Source organism: Macaca thibetana, chromosome 20 (assembly GCF_024542745.1).
Source record: "Macaca thibetana thibetana isolate TM-01 chromosome 20, ASM2454274v1, whole genome shotgun sequence".
Taxonomy (NCBI): domain Eukaryota; kingdom Metazoa; phylum Chordata; class Mammalia; order Primates; family Cercopithecidae; genus Macaca; species Macaca thibetana.
In genome coordinates this window covers 20,237,035-20,252,691 of record NC_065597.1, presented here as the reverse complement: position 1 = coordinate 20,252,691, position 15,657 = coordinate 20,237,035, and the positions used below count along the sequence as shown (strand labels likewise).

The 15,657-nt window shown below is 44.8% G+C and overlaps 1 protein-coding gene across 2 annotated transcripts in view; it reads right to left on the bottom strand.

The window, feature by feature from the left end:
• The window catches only part of SYCE1L (synaptonemal complex central element protein 1 like), a 105,087-nt gene that overhangs the window by 77,638 nt on the left and 11,792 nt on the right, over positions 1–15,657 (bottom strand). The window contains exons 7-11 of one of the 2 annotated variants that reach the window (XM_050773236.1): positions 15,430–15,493; positions 14,492–14,561; positions 14,322–14,409; positions 14,045–14,117; positions 13,715–13,860 (exon numbers count right to left, since the gene is read on the bottom strand). In XM_050773236.1, the coding sequence (XP_050629193.1) occupies positions 13,786–13,860; positions 14,045–14,117; positions 14,322–14,409; positions 14,492–14,561; positions 15,430–15,493 (370 nt within the window). In that variant the 3' untranslated portion in view covers positions 13,715–13,785. Of the gene's footprint in view, positions 1–8,486; positions 8,605–13,714; positions 13,861–14,044; positions 14,118–14,321; positions 14,414–14,491; positions 14,562–15,429; positions 15,494–15,657 lie in introns of those variants that run through there. The other variant, XR_007721919.1, reaches the window with a different exon arrangement.

Sequence of the window (15,657 nt, the reverse complement as noted above, 5' to 3'; positions counted from 1 at the left end):
GGGAGGTCGGACTTTCAGCAGAATGTATCTGAAAGTCCATGTACTGGCTTTGACTGAGGGGATTTCCTGATGCTTCACAAATACCCCAAGGACCATTGTAGTAAGGACAGAGAAGCAGAGCTGTGCAGGCCAGAGCCATCCCCAAAGGGTCTTCAAAAGTTAAGAAGTTCACATCCTTTGGAAGACAGTAAATTCTCTGAGTATTCTGATATTGATCATCTGGACACTTCTTATACTGAATAGTATCTGAAAAAGCAATGGTTTTTTGTTTAAGGTTCATAAATTCTTACTGATTCCCAGAAACAAAAAGTCATTTTTCGCATTGTAGGGCACCTTGTCCACTCAGTGCTATACTCAAATGTCATGCTAAAAGCATGTTACAGAAGCAATAATTTCAGACTAACATGCCCATTCTCTCCTTGGTTTTATTTCCCAAAATAACATTTTCTCTCATTGTTCATTTTTCCATATGCCAGTAAATTATTTTCCATTTTCTTTCATAATGAAAGCATTATACTCCCTTAAACATTTAAATATCCATTCTCTAGGCCAAGACTCCACAAACTAGCCTACAGGTCAAATCTAGCCATTACTAATTTTATAGGGCTTATAATCTATGAATGTTTTAATACTTTTAGATGGTTGCATTTTAAATGGTTATACAAGCATTTACATATTTTCAGTTTCACCTGTTTGATTGCAAAATCTAAAATATTTACTATCTGGCCCTCTAAGAAAAACATTTGCTGAACTCTGCCTTATCCTGGATTATTTACACAAATGGCAATTATTTTCTGAGAATTTACACTGAACCTCATGCCTTATTAAGAATGGGGACCTGTTCAACTTTTAACAGGTATCAAAGAGCCCCTCAGGTTTTAATAGTTAAATATTTCTTAGTGTATCCCTTCCGCATTTCGAGGTAGAATTCAATCAGCTTGATGTGGCAGGAAAGGTCTTAATCATCTTGTTTATACATAGGTTTCTGACCTTATCTTTTGTCATAAAGCAAACACTGTATCCAAAGATTCTGATGTAGAAATTGATGTATCATACTCACAGCGCTCATGCCTTCTCTCTTCGCCATGACCTTCTGCAGGGCGTTTCCTTTGCTCTCCTCTTTGCTTGACTAATTCCTACTTGCCTTTAATAATGTAGTCAGCATTACCTGCATTAGGATGTGCCTGCATGCCTCCCCAGACTCTGGTAAGTACCTGTGTCTTTGAACCCTTTGTCCTGAGTTGCCTTTCTCATTAGGCTATGAATTATCAATGACAGTGTAGTTTTATTAAACAAACACTGAAAAATTGGTACCTACATAGATAGTCAAGAAACATATGGAGAAAAATATTCATAAAAATACATTTATTGTCCAGGCGTGGTGACTCACGCCTGTTAATTCCAGTACTTTGGGAGTCCGAGGTGGGCGGATCACCTGAGGTCAGTAGTTCGAGACCAGCTTGGCCAAAATGGTGAAAACCCATCTCTACTAAAAACACAAAAAATTAGCTGGGTGAGATGGCAGGTGCCTGTAATTCCAGCTACTGGGGAGGCTGAGGCAGGAGAATCATTTGAACCTGGGAGGCAGAGGTTGCAGTGAGCTGAGATCATGCCACTGCACTCCAACCTGGGCAACAGAGCGAGACTCCATCTCAAAAAAAAATAATAATAATTTATTGTAGCAATATTATTATCAGGTAAAACAGAATTCAAAGAGATATACAGAGGAGAAAAACACATAAAATAAAAATTACACCAGGCTTGGTGACTCACGCCTGTAATCCTAGCATGCTGGGAGGCTGAGGCAGGTGGATCACCTGAGGTTGGCAGTTCGAGACCAGCCTGACCAACATGGAGAAACCCCGTCTCTACTAAAAATACAAAATTAGCTCGGTGTGGTGGCACATGCCTGTAATCCCAGCTACCCGGGAGGCTGAGGCAGGAGAACTGCTTGAACCCGGGAGGTGGAGGTTGCAGTGAACCGAGATCGCACCATTGCACTACAGCCTGGGCAACAAGAGTGAAACTCTGTCTGGAAAAAAAAAAATTAAATAGATAAAACACCATTTTCTCCTTTAGAAGACTCGATATAATGATATTAATTTCCTGCATGTTAATGTATAAATTTCATTCAATACAAATATCAAATAATAATAATAATAGGGTTTTTGTTGTTGTTGTTGTTGTTATTGTTGTTGTTTTCAAAACAGAGTCTCGCTCTGTCACCCAGGCTGGAGTGCAGTGGCTCCATCTCGGCTCACTGCAACCTCTGCCTCCCAGGTTCAAGTGATTCTCCTGCCTCAGCCTCCCGAGTTGCTGGTACTACAGGCTCATGCCATCACGCCTAGCGATTTTTTTTGTATTTTTAGTAGAGATGGGATTTCACCATGTTAGCCAGGATTTCCTGGCTGATTTCCTGACCTCGTGATCCGCCTGCCTTGGCCTCCCAAAGTGCTGGAATTACAGGCGTGAACCACCCTGCCTAGCTGGGTTTTTTTTTTTTTTTCTTTTTTTTTTTTTTGGAAATAGACAATATGATTCTGGAGTGTGCATAGGAAAGAAACTATCCTGGAAAAATTCTGAAACAGTAGAAAAATATGGAGGAGGTAACACCGACTGAGTTTCATAACATTCTTTAAGGGTATAATAATAAAAGGTTTGGTATTTGTGTATAAATAGGTAACTAGATAAAGGAATGGAATAAACGGTTCAGAAATTGACCAAAATAGATACGATTATTTGGTATATGGCAATGATGGCACTGCATTTGGGGGGGATACATGGGCTATTCAGTAAATTCTCTCCAGATTATATACAGACACAAAATAAATTCCAAATAGTTCAAATATAAACTAAATTGTAAAAGTATTAGGGGCCTGGAGCAGTGGCTCACACCTGTAATCCCAGCACTTTTGGAGGTTGAGGTGGGTGGATCACCTGAGGTCAGGAGTTTCAGACCAGCCTGGCCAACATGGTGAAACCCCGTCTCTATTAAAAATACAAAAATTAGCTGGATGTGATGGTGGGTGCCTGTAATCCTAGCTCCTCAAGAGGCTGATGCAGAATTGCTTGAACCTGGGAGGCAGGGGTTGCAGTGAGCCGAGATTGCACCACTGTACTCCAGCCTGGGCAACAGAGCGAGACTCCACCTTACAAAATAAATAAATAAATAAATGTATTAGGAATGGTGACTTAACACACAGTGGGCAGGAGGGTGGGCAAGTGGTCTCCTCCGGGCAGGGTCCTGGCTAGTGCTGTGGGCACCACAAGGGGAAGAACAGCCCTGTGCTGTCCTCTGGGTAGTAGGAGACTGGAATTGGGACACTTGGGGTTGTATGTTTTTTGAAGCTTTGACTGTGATTTTTAAACAATAAAACGTTCTTTAAAAAAAAAAAAAAAAAGGTAACCACTGAGAAAGATATTCAATCTCATAGTGGCAGAGAAATTTATAGGTAATGGGCATTTTAGATAATGCAGGTTTAATAAGACTTTAGAAATAAGAAGACACATAGAAAGTAAAACAGGCTTTCCAAAAATCAGGCACAAAATACAAAGACAATGACTCTAGAAAAGAAGGTTGTTAAATTCCTAATGGCTTTCATAAGATACAGTTGGAAGAAATCTTTATGACTCTTAAATAGGTTTGATCACAGAAGTAAAACATGACTGCACACTCTTGGAAGAAATGAAGTAATTTTAGCAGGGTGCGGTGACTCACGCCTGTAATCTTAGTTTTTTGGGAGGCTGAGGCAGGTGGATCATTTGAATTCAGGAGTTTGAGACCAGCCTGGCCAATATGGTGAAATCCTGCCTCTACTAAAACTACAAAAATTAGCCAGGCATGGTGGCGGGCACCTATAGTCCCAGCTACTTGGGAGACTGAGACAGGAGAATTGCTTGAACCCAGGAGGTGGAGGTTGCAGTGAGCCGAGATTGCATCACTACACTCTAGCCTGGGTGATAGAGTGAGAGTCTGTCTCAAACAATAAATAAATAAAAATAAAAATAAAAAATAAATCAATTAATTTTAGAGTTAACACCAAGGAAGGACTGCAAGACAAAAAACAGGCACCTAGGCTAATCAAATTGTCTGCGTCTAATAACGACTTGATAAGGAAAGGAAGAAGAAGAATGGAACTACTGTAATCTCTGGGTAAATGTTACTCAAGATCCCAATGAGAAAGATGCTGAGTAGGATTACGGTGAGTAATAAGTCACAAAAACAGAGTTTCAGTTTTGTAGAAAAATGGAAAATGAAGTCTATGTACTTGTGAATTTTGTAGATATTGCAAATATGTTAATTCTGCCACTGACCAGTCCCTTAAAACAGCTGGTAGATCAGCAAATAGAATATGCATAGACCTCTCACTATTCTACTCACTGGTTAGCATCACTGCTTAACAAGACCCTGGAATGGAGAAAAGTAAGAGCTCAATATCCAGGTTCCCAGGAAAAGGTGGCCTGTGATTGTATTCAGCTATACTCGATGTTTCAATTGCTGTCTGCAATCTAAATAGAACATAAAATTGAAAGATCTAAAAAGAAATGGTGGATACTTCTGATTCTCTGAAACATAACATGCTACATGTCCTCAAAACCTTATGAACGGCCCGGCATGGTGGCTCACGCCTGTAATCCCAGCACTTTGGGAGATCAAGGCGGGTGGATCACTTGAGGTCAGGCATTTGAGACAGCCTGGCCAACATGGTGAAACCCTGTCACTACTAAAATTACAAAAATTAGTCGGGCGTGGTGGCACGTGCCTATAATCCCAGCTACTTGGGAGGCTGAGGTAGGAAAATCGCTTGAACCTGAGAGGCGGAGGTTGCCGTGAGCCAAGGTCATGCCACAGCACTCCAGCCTGGGCGACAGAGCGAGACTCCGTCTCAGAAAACAAACAAACAAAATTATTAGCTGGGCGTGGTGACGGGTGCCTGTAATCCCAGCTACTTGGGAGGCTGAGGTAGGAGAATCACTTGAACCGGGGAGGTAGAGGTTGCAGTGAGCCGAGATAGTGCCACTGCACTCCAGCCTCGGTGATAGAGTGAGACCCTGTTTAAAACAAACAAACAAACAAACAAAAACCTATGAGCAAAGTCAAAAGATCAAGTGGAAAAATGTTTTTCGCTTAAATAGCATGCAAAAAACTTGATCTCTTTATATATATATATATATATACACACACATAAATATAAAAAATATATATAGTGTGCATACATATCTTCTTTTAAATCAACAAGAAAAAGACAACCGAGTGGAAAAGGTAAATGGAGGTAAATAGATAATTCACAGTAGATATGAGAATGGTTCTTAAAAATATGAAAATATGTTCAATTTTTCTCATTACTAGATAATTTAAATTAAGCCAACCAAGTAACCATTTTGCCTATCAAGTTAGCAAAGAGTACACCAAGCACCCCCCTTGAAGTTTCCACAGCTTTCCTGTATTCAGAGACCATCTGATAGGAAAAATTAAAAAAGGGTAGGGAAACACATTTAGAGAACAAAATATCTCTTATAGGGAAGCTAAATTAAGTGGCATATTTTCCTCAAATGAGTTGCTTTAAACCTGGAAAAACTACTATCTTCAGTTTGCAAGTATTAAATATTTTTCCCCAGTGTTTGCTTCCTTCAGGAGTAGATGCCCATGAGACTAGTTGAGATGTGCTATTTATAACTAAATAGTGTTATCATGAATAATTAACTGGATGAATATAAAGGAGTGAGAAACAGTTGAATGTAATTCTTTGTAACACCTGTCTGAGAAAAGTTCACATCAAAGCAGCACGGAGCCTCCCCTTCCAGAGGGGTTTTTCTGAATCCGGGACCACAGCTTGAGCTACACACAGAGCTGGGAGTCTATGGAAATGTATTACTAATAAATATACGCATTAAGAGCAATAGGCGAGGTAGCCAGAGGTCAGAACAAAGGTTGGTTTTGTATTTAGGTGAACAAAGAATATAATTATGTGGATAATCTAGGTATGTTTTCCTAATACATATATTTATATTTTTGGCCAGGTGCGGTGGCTCATGTCTGTAATCCCAGCACTTTGGGAGGCCGAGGCGGGTGGGTCACGAGGTCAGGAGATCGAGACCATCCTGGCTAACATGGTGAAACCCGTCTCTACTAAAAATACAAAAAAAATTAGCCAGGCATGGTGGCGGGCACCTGTAGTCCCAGCTACTCGGGAGGCTGAGGCAGGAGAATGGCGTGAACCTGGGAGGCAGAGATTGCGCCACTGCACTCCAGCCTGGTTGACTGAGCAAGACTCCGTGTCGAAACAAAACAAAACAAAACACAAACAAAAAAACCCACATATTTATATTTTTGAGGCAACCAAACTAACCAAAAGTGGGTACGTGAATCAAAGGCAAATGACCTAAAGGATAACGCATGCTGTGTCTACAAGGCATGAAAGGTCTGGCAACTGAAATCTGTAATTAAATTAAGTGTGGAATGTGGTCAAAATGACAACTTTTCTAACCCCATGAGAAATAGGCATATTCAAAGTTGTCTGACTATTCAACAAATTAGGTTAAATCTATTTACTAATTGATTAAAAGTTCCGGCCTATACTGTCATATAAAATATCCCAATATTCAAGTCATCCACTTGATTAAATGATTTTTTCTCTATTAGGCGGTGTTATGGGTTGAATTTTGTCACACACAACCCCCCCACCCCAATTCATCCATTAAAGTCCTAACCCCAAGTACTTTTGAATATTATTTTATTTGAAGATATAGTCTGTGTTAGTCCATTCTCACATTGCTATAAAGAACTACCTGAGACTAGGTAATTTATAAAGAAAAAAGCTTTAAATGGCTCATGGTTCTACAGGTTGTACAGGAAGCATGCCTTGGGAGGCCTCAGGAAACTGAAAATCATGGCAGAAGGCAAAGGGGAAGCAGGCACGTCTTACATGGTGGGAGCAGCAGGAAGAGAGAGTGAGAGGGGAGGTCCTACACACTTTTGATCAGCCAGATCTTTTGAGAATTCACTATCATGAGAAAGCAAGGGGGAAGTCCACCCCCATGATCCAATCAGCTCCCACCAGCTCCCTCCTCCAATACTGGGGATTACAATTCAACATGAGCTTTGTTGGGGGACATAAGGCCAAACCATATCATGGTCTTTACAGAGATAATAAAATTTAAATGAGGTCAATCCAGTGGACCATGATTCAATATTAGTGTCCTTATTAAAAGGGGATATTTGGATACAAAGACAGACATGTACACAGGGAGAACAACATGTGAAAATTAAGGCATAGAGTGAATAATGCAGCTACAAGCCAAACACTGCCAGCAAACCACCAGAAGCTAGGAGACAGGCAGGAAACAGATCCTCCCTCACAGTCCCTGGAAGAACCAGCCCTGAGGACACCCTGATCTTGGACTTCCTGCATCTAGAACTGCTACTCAGTCTATGGCCCTTTATTACAGCAGACCTAGCAAACTAAAACAGGAAATGAGTACAAATAATTGCATCAGAAATCGTATTTTAATAATTTTTAAAAATATTAAAAGATTAAATATTTTAATATTTAAAATAATATTATAAAATATAAAATAAATTATAAAATAATATTATAAAAGTAGTCTCAGAAGTGAAAAGAAGGGGAGCACAGTTACTTTTGTGTGAAGGCACAGTTACTTTTGTGTAGATTCACACACTGAATCTAGACATTGATTCAACCATGGCTAAGATAGCTCGGTAAGAAGAAATCTATTAATCAAATTTACCATATACATATTTCAAATAGAAAAATCACCTCAACAGATGTTCAAAAGTATTTTATAAAATTTAACATTCATTCTTAATTTTTAAAATCTCAATGAAATTCAGTTGGATGGGTATAATCTCTTCATAAACAAAATATACACACATTCAAAAGACAATATGCATTTCCTTTAAAATCAGAAGAAACACGGATTTTTAAAATCAACACCATTATTTAACACTGTTTTATGGGTGGTAATGCGGTGTGAGACTATAAGGAAGGAAATATAAGAACTGGAACAAAAATACTATTGTTTTATAATTAAAATCCTCCCTACTCACCAAGGATCACAAAAAGTTCTATGACCCCATAAATCTTTTCAGAAAATATGACTAATACTGCTCTTTCTCTTTTCTTATTAACCCATGTTTAATACATCTGGGCACCTTATAGAATCCTACACAATAGAAGCTGGAAGGGCTAGGCAGGTGAGCTACAAGACAAAAAGAGCAGAATGAGGATGGATTATGGGAATCTAAATGTGCATGCCCCTCTCCAAAGACATCATTTAGATTATTTTTAAAGTGTTTTGAAAAGCCACTATAGCCAGGCGCATTGGCTTATCCCTGTAATCCCAGCACTTTGGGTGGCCAAGGCAGGCTGATTCCTTGAGCTCAGTTCAAGTCCAGCCTAAGCAACATGGCGAGACCTCCTCTTCACTAAAAATACAAAAAATTAGTAGGGCGTCATGGCACATACCTGTAGTCCCAGCTACTCGGGAGGCTAAGGCAGGCGAATCGGTTGAACCCGGGAGGGGGAGATGGCAGTGAGCGGAGGTCAGGCCACTGCACTCCAGCCTGTGTGACAGAGCGAGACCCTGTCTCAAAATAAATAAATAAATAACAAAATTAAATTAAATTAAAATTGAAGGCCACATTTAGTGCTTTTTTTTTTTTTTCTTCCTAGAACAGTAGTTTATGAACACTAACAAAAAACTTCCGCCTCTTTCTACAAGGAGGAAAAAGAAGCCCAGGAAGATGAAGTGATTTACCCACAGATGTAAAGGTAAACACGAGTTAGAAATGAGATGGCCGGGCACGGTGGCTCACGCCTGCAATCCCAGCACTTTGGGAGGCCGAGACGGGAGGATCACCTGAGGTAGGAGTTCGAGACCAGCCTACCTGACCAACATAGAGAAACCTCGTCTCTACTAAAAATACAAAATTAGCCGGGCGTCGTGGCGCATGCCTGTAATCCCAATTACTCAGGAGGCTGAGGCAGGAGAATCGCTTGAACCCGGGAGGTGGAGGCTGCGGTGAGCCGAGATCACGTTATTGCATTCTAGCCTGGGCAACAAGTGCGAAACTCCATCTCAAAATAATAAAAAAAATAATAATAATAGGAGGCTTGCTTGAGGTGATGGATAGCTCATTTACCCCTTTTGTGATTATTACACAGTGTATGCCTCTATCAAAATATATCATGTACCCCATAACTATATATACTAACAAGGTACCCATAAAAATTTAAAATTTTAAAAAAGAGAAAAATAAGAGGCTTCATTCTCCCTATTGAATATAAGGGAAGATACTCCTACCCTACCCCTTCCCAGTTTTCCCCAACCCTTTCCCCTTTGCCTTTTCTGAGAGCATCTACTTTAAAAACCTTGTTATTTCTCTTTGAAATGCATATAAATCTTTTTAAAAAGCTAATAAACCTCCTACTACCTTTATGACCTATGATTGTCTTTCTAAAGGACCTGAGAACCATCTCTTTGAAATTGAATCAAGGAAGATAGCATCCCTGTCTCATAGTTTCTGTGAGAGAGTAAGGGTCCAGCTGCAGCATGCAGGTGCCTTGCTCCAGAACTGTGTCCCGTCATTGAATTTTCCTTTGGATAAAGCCAATTAACTAACACAGAGAGTAACCCCAATTTAGGATGAACTATGAGTGACAAATCGTGCTATTAAGTCTTTATTTGAGAACTAGTTATTGCTCATCACTGAATGAGATGTATCTGGCTATATTAAAGGGTGAGATTTATTTCTCCGCCTTTGCAATCTCTTTTGTGATTGCCTGTGACATCACCTTCTGGTTTAATGCTTATGCAGTAATGGAACTGTCTTCTTTCTCTTCTACTTTTTATGAAGTTTTCTGGGTTGGCAGATTTTGTTTCAGTTATATGTCCCCAATAAGGTCACACAGTGAAGCAGAGCTGAGTCACAAAAGGAACTGTCTGACTCCTGGCGTGGTATTCTTTCCATTGGCTCACTGCCTTTCAGGAGCACACGATTTTAGGTCTGCAATCGTTTACTGTGTACTTTTCTCCCTCCAGTGAGTTTTTAAGCTCCTTGAAGACAGAACCTATGACTGATACATTTTCTGCTTTCTCAGTAGCTAACAAAGTGCCAGGGATATGGCAGATATTCAATAAATGCCAGTTCTTCCACTGAACTTGGAAGAATTAAGTCAAGTCAATTGTGATCTTAACTCTCTGACAGAAATGAACCAAAAAATTTTAAAAAAAAATTAAAAAAAAAGCAAAAGAACTTCGATGAAATGGAAAAGAGTGCAGTGTGGTGTGGTATGGAGAAGAGGAAGAATTCCGGATGCGGGGTAAGAAGATCTGTCCTTGAATACTAGTTCTTCCCTGGTTTCAGTGAAGTCACCATCAGTTTCCTTAACTGTAAAGTAACAAAAAATATATAATGTTTATTATGTAAGATCCCTACGATCATGACCAAATGAGGATGTGAAAATTCTTTGTAATAATGACAGCTACCACCAACGCAGTACTTATGATGTACCAAGTATGTTTTTTTTTTTTTTTTCTGAGACGGAGTCTCGCTCTGTCGGCCAAGCACTTTCCATATATTATCTATTTATTTAACCCTCACAATAACTTTCTACTTTACAGATAAGGAAACTAGCCATACAGAATTTAAGTAACTTCCGCCGGGCGCAGTGTTTCACGCCTGTAATCCCAGCACTTTGGGAGGCCAAGGAGGGTGGATCACTTGAGGTCAGGAGTTTGAGACCAGCCTGGCTAACATGGTGAAACCCCGTCACTACTAAAAATACAAAAATTAGCTGGGCGTGGCGGTGGGCGCCTGTAATCCCAGCTACTCGGGAGACTGAGGCAGGAGAATCACTTGAACTTGGGAGGCGGAGTTTCCAGGGAGCAGTGATCCCGCCATTGCACTCCAGCCTGGGCGACAAGAATAAAACTCCATCTCAAAAAAAAAAAACAACAAAAAACGGGGGGGAATTTAAGTAACTTAACTGTATAACCTGAAGTTACACAGCTAGTATGCAGCAGAGCTGGGATTCTTACAAAGACAGTCTGGCCCTGGGTTCTGTTCTGCTAACTCGTGTGCTCTATTAGGCAGTAATATTATTATCCTCTGGGAGATTCCACTGCAGTCACTTTAGCCACTGTCTCTTTCATGCCTTGTCTAGCTTGCTACTCAGGCTGTGCTATGTTTGCCTCTCCTCGGGCCCCTCCTCTGACTCCTCTCCTGTTTTTCAGTGGGTTTCTTTCTGGCTTACTTTTTTCAAGAACGTCCTGGCCAGGCGCAGTGACTCACGCCTGTAATCCCAGCACTTTGGGAGGCCGAGGCAGGGGGATCACGAGGTCAGGAGATTAAGACCATCCTGGCTAACACGGTAAAACCCCGTCTCTACTAAAAATTAAAAAAAAAAAAAAATTAGCCAGGCGTGGTGGCGGGCGCCTGTAGTCGCAGGTACTCGGGAAGCTAAGGGAGGAGAATGGTGTGAACCCGGGAAGGCGGAGCTTGCAGTGAACCGAGATCGCGCCACTGCACTCCAGCCTGGGCAACAAAGAAAGACTCCGTCTCAAAAAAAAAAAAATAAATAAAAAATAAAGAATGTCCTTCAGCCTTTTGACAACACTGAGCTCCCCCTGGCTCATTCACATTTGAACCTGAACTACAAGCTAAGAAGCTTGAGAATTATGGGATGAATGCAAGTCCTACGGAGAGAGGAGGTGGGTGGGGAGAGAAACGCTGTTACAGGAAGTAAGTGAAGACATCCCAGGCAGCTGTCAATCATTTCAATGAAAGGAGAAGTAGCCCTGCCAGGAAGTTCAGTTGAGTCAGGAGAACACAGGGCAAATTAAAAGCCAGAGTCTTGCTCTGTCGCCTAGGCTGGAGCGCAGTGGCACCATCTTGGCTCACTGCAACCTCCACCTTCCGGGTTCAAGCAATTCTCTGCCACAGCCTCCTGAGTAGCTGGGATTCCAGACACCCGCCACCACCAAACCAAGGGGTTTCACCATCTTGGCCAGGCTAGTCTTGAACTCCTGACCTCATGATCCACCTGCCTCAGCCTCCCAAAGTTCTGGGATTACAGGCCTGAGCCACCGCCCCCAGCTGGTCATTGAGTTTTAGAGACATTAAGCAATTTGCCTGAAGTCATCCAGCCCGTGAACAGGGAAACCAGGACTCGAATCCTAGGTACCCAGTGGTAAGTCGGCAGAATATCCAGGCTGACCCCATTTGTGTGACACAGAGAGGATGACGAAGAGGATACTGCAGACTGGCCTTAGCAAGCAGGTGGGGTCAGTGGGGCAGGGGATCACAACCTAGGCCTGGAGTCAGTTGTGCCCGGATGCGAGTGATGACTCGGGGACTAAAGCTCCCTGGGCCTCATCTGTGGACTTGGGATAATAATGGCAACAACTGCGATACCCAACGTTTATTGAGTGCTTACTGTACAGATTCACTATCTCAATTTTCCTCATCACTAAATTGGGAATAACAACAAGAATAGTAGTGAGAAAAATTAATGATAGATACCATTTATTGAGCATTTACTGTATAAAAATCTCTGTTCTGAGAGATATACACACCTTGGTGTTCCTCATCTGTAGCCTGAGAATAATAATAATAATAAATCATATGAACCACTTACTGATCACTTAATGGACACAAGCCCTGATTTAAGTGAGTCACACGTCTCAGTTCCCATTCTCTAGGGACTGGGAATAGTGAATCATCACAACAGTATGTGAGAGTTGACATTCACTGAATACTGTGTACCAGGTCCTCTTCTACACACATTAGATAATGCCCAACTTGACTGGTCCCTGGCAACTCTCCAGTGTCGTCTCCCACCCCACTCTACCTCATTCCACTCCACCACGCAGGCCTCCTCCAGACGGCTCCTCAAACACAGCGAAGTGCAGCCTCACCTCCAGGCCTTGGCATGAGGTATGTCTTCTGCCAGGCGCACCTTTCCCCAAACATCCACAGGGCTCACTCCCTCCTTTGCTACCTCACTTCTCCGCTCAGATACCACTTTCTAGGTGAGGCTTCGCTAACCGCGCTGTTTAAAATCCAGGGCTTACAACAGTGCCTGGTACCCAGCAGGCAATCGGCAAATGCCTGCTTAGTCACTACATGCTCGGTCAATGGCAGCAGCCTGGTGCCGGGTGCCTTTGGAGTTGAGTTCCCAAGGCTGGCCTCCGGAGTGGCGGACACATTTAACAGATCTGAGGTGGCCTAGGGGATGTGACCCCAGACGAGGACCAGCAGGGCAAAGGCCCGGAAGGGACACGTGTTTGGAGTGTTTGAGAAGGGTGGAGAGGCAGCCTTGGCTAGAATCCAATGTGTGAGAGGAGCTCAGATGGGCGGACACGTCCCAGAGCTAGCGCGAGTCTGCGGGTCTTGCAGAGACTCTGGGTTTCCTGAGACCACCGGAGACACACAGACCCCGAGGACCAGAATGGGTTAACACGTGCCCTCTAGCCCCTGTTGACAACACAGATTTGGGAACTCGAGATGAGGCTGTGGGGCGGGGGGTCCTGACACCCACTTTACTCTCTCTGAGCTCAGGAGCATTTACCGAGCCTCTGGCGCCTGGGGCTTGACTAGAGGGCGGGGTCAGGCAGAGGCCCCGCCTCGAGACCCCAGGACGCCCCTCCCCTCTCCACCGTGAAGCACAGACTCCGGGGAGAACGCAGGCACGGTCGGAAATTATCGCCTTTATTTCTTGGCCGGTCTCGGGGGAGGGCGGGGACCGGGCGGGTCCTGCTGGCCTAGGGGGCGTCAGGGGCAGCCACCGGCGGCTCCGGATCCGCCTCGTCGCGGGGGCGGGGGAGCTCAGGTCCGGCCTGCCGGGGGCGGGGTGAGGCTGCAGACCAGGTTCCCGCGCTCCTCGCATCCGCCCGCGTCTGCCCTAGGCCTCCACCCAGGCTTCCTCTACCTCCGGGGCCGCCCTGCTCCGCACAGACCCCACTCTCAGGGGCCACTCCCAGGACCCCTGCCCGCCCCGCCTCCCTTCCCCGGGCTCCCTACCTCTCCCTCGCCGGCCCCGACCGCGGGGGCGCTCTGGACCTGCTCCCCGAATATCTCTAGCTCCGCCTTCAGCCTGCGGAGAAGGGGCCGAGGAGAGAGGAGGAAAAGAGGGAGAGTCTAGGGAACAAGGAGGAAGCCACGGAGACGCGGAGACCCGACGACGCCGAGGGAGGCACAGGCGGGGGAAGGGGCAGTGGGGGGCGGAGCGGGGGACCTGGGCTGGTTCCCCTCCGCCGTGTCCCTGCCCTCCTCGCCCACACCTCCCTTCCCCTCTCACCCGTCATTCACCGCCCTGGCGCCCTCGACCTCAGGCGGCGAGCTCAGCCGCCGCTCCACGTCCCGCAGCTTGGCGCGCACCAGCCTCCCTGCGGGTGGGCGGGCGTCAGGGGCAGGGCCGAGGCCCGGCCACATGCCCCTCCCCCGGCCCACCTGGCGCGGGAGGCTCACTCTCCGAGAGCAGCTGCTCCTTGCTCCTCTCCAGGGCACGGATCTCCCGGGCCAGTCGCTGCTCCAGCATCTGCCAGGACAAAGAGGAGGGCTGCCCGTCTGGATGTCCTCTTGGCTACACGGCCCGCCCCTCCCCTTTTGTGCTTCTCGGGAAGTCTTCACCTACATTAGGTCATTCATTCATTCAACTATTTATTAACTCAATGTGCAGTTTCTGCTGTGGCTGGAGACCCACCCACCTCCCCCCAAACGCTCTGCATGTCTCCAGGCACCTCTCAAACTTGAACTCTTCCCACTCTCCTCATCCTCCACTCCCCAGTCTGCGGCTCCTGAAAGGTTTCAGGCACCGTCCAGTCCCAGGGCCTTCCTTCTGTACCCAGATACCTGCTCCGCTTCTTCCCTCATTTCCTTAACCTCTGTGTTGAGATGTCACTTGCTTAGAGTCCTTCCCACTGACGTTCCACGATCTAGCCACTAACTTTCTTGGTGCCTCCACTGTCCCCAACCAGCTTGAGACAGCCTCTTTGATCTGCTAAAGACTTGGCCTCTTTGATCTGCTACCCTCTCTCACTGCTTCAAATGCAGCCCAGTGCAGCCATTGACATTAGCTGAATGAAGGAACGACCTGACCATGGCTTTCTCTGGGCTGCCATTTGCCACTGCAAGATAAACATACTCTGGGTGAGCAGGGGGAAAGCAGATCACAATGGTACGCACCCGTCTGGGCAGGTGATGCTGGGTGTGGCAGTAAGGCATGGTGAGACTTAAGTTGATTTTAGATAAAAGCTGAGGGACTGAATAGGTGGACAAGAGGAAGCAAGGAATCAAGGATTATCCCCCGGCATTGGGCCTGGGCAGGGGTGGACTCTGGGCCAGTGAGTGGGACACTAAAGCCAAGGGAGGAGTGGCTTTGGTTGCAGGCAATGATAATGGCTCACGTGGAATTCCCAGAGGTCCTTGTGCTGGCCCGTCAGATCCTCCAGCTGTCCTTTGACATCCAACCTGGAGGCCGACACCCAGGAATGAGAGAACACATGCTAGGCCTGACCCCTGATGGGGGCTCCTCATGTGCGAGCCTTCAGATCCTGCCCATGCTCCCTCTGCTGGGAGCCACTTCATGGGTTTTATCCTCTAAGCTTTGGTTCCTGCAGCACCTCTTCCAACAA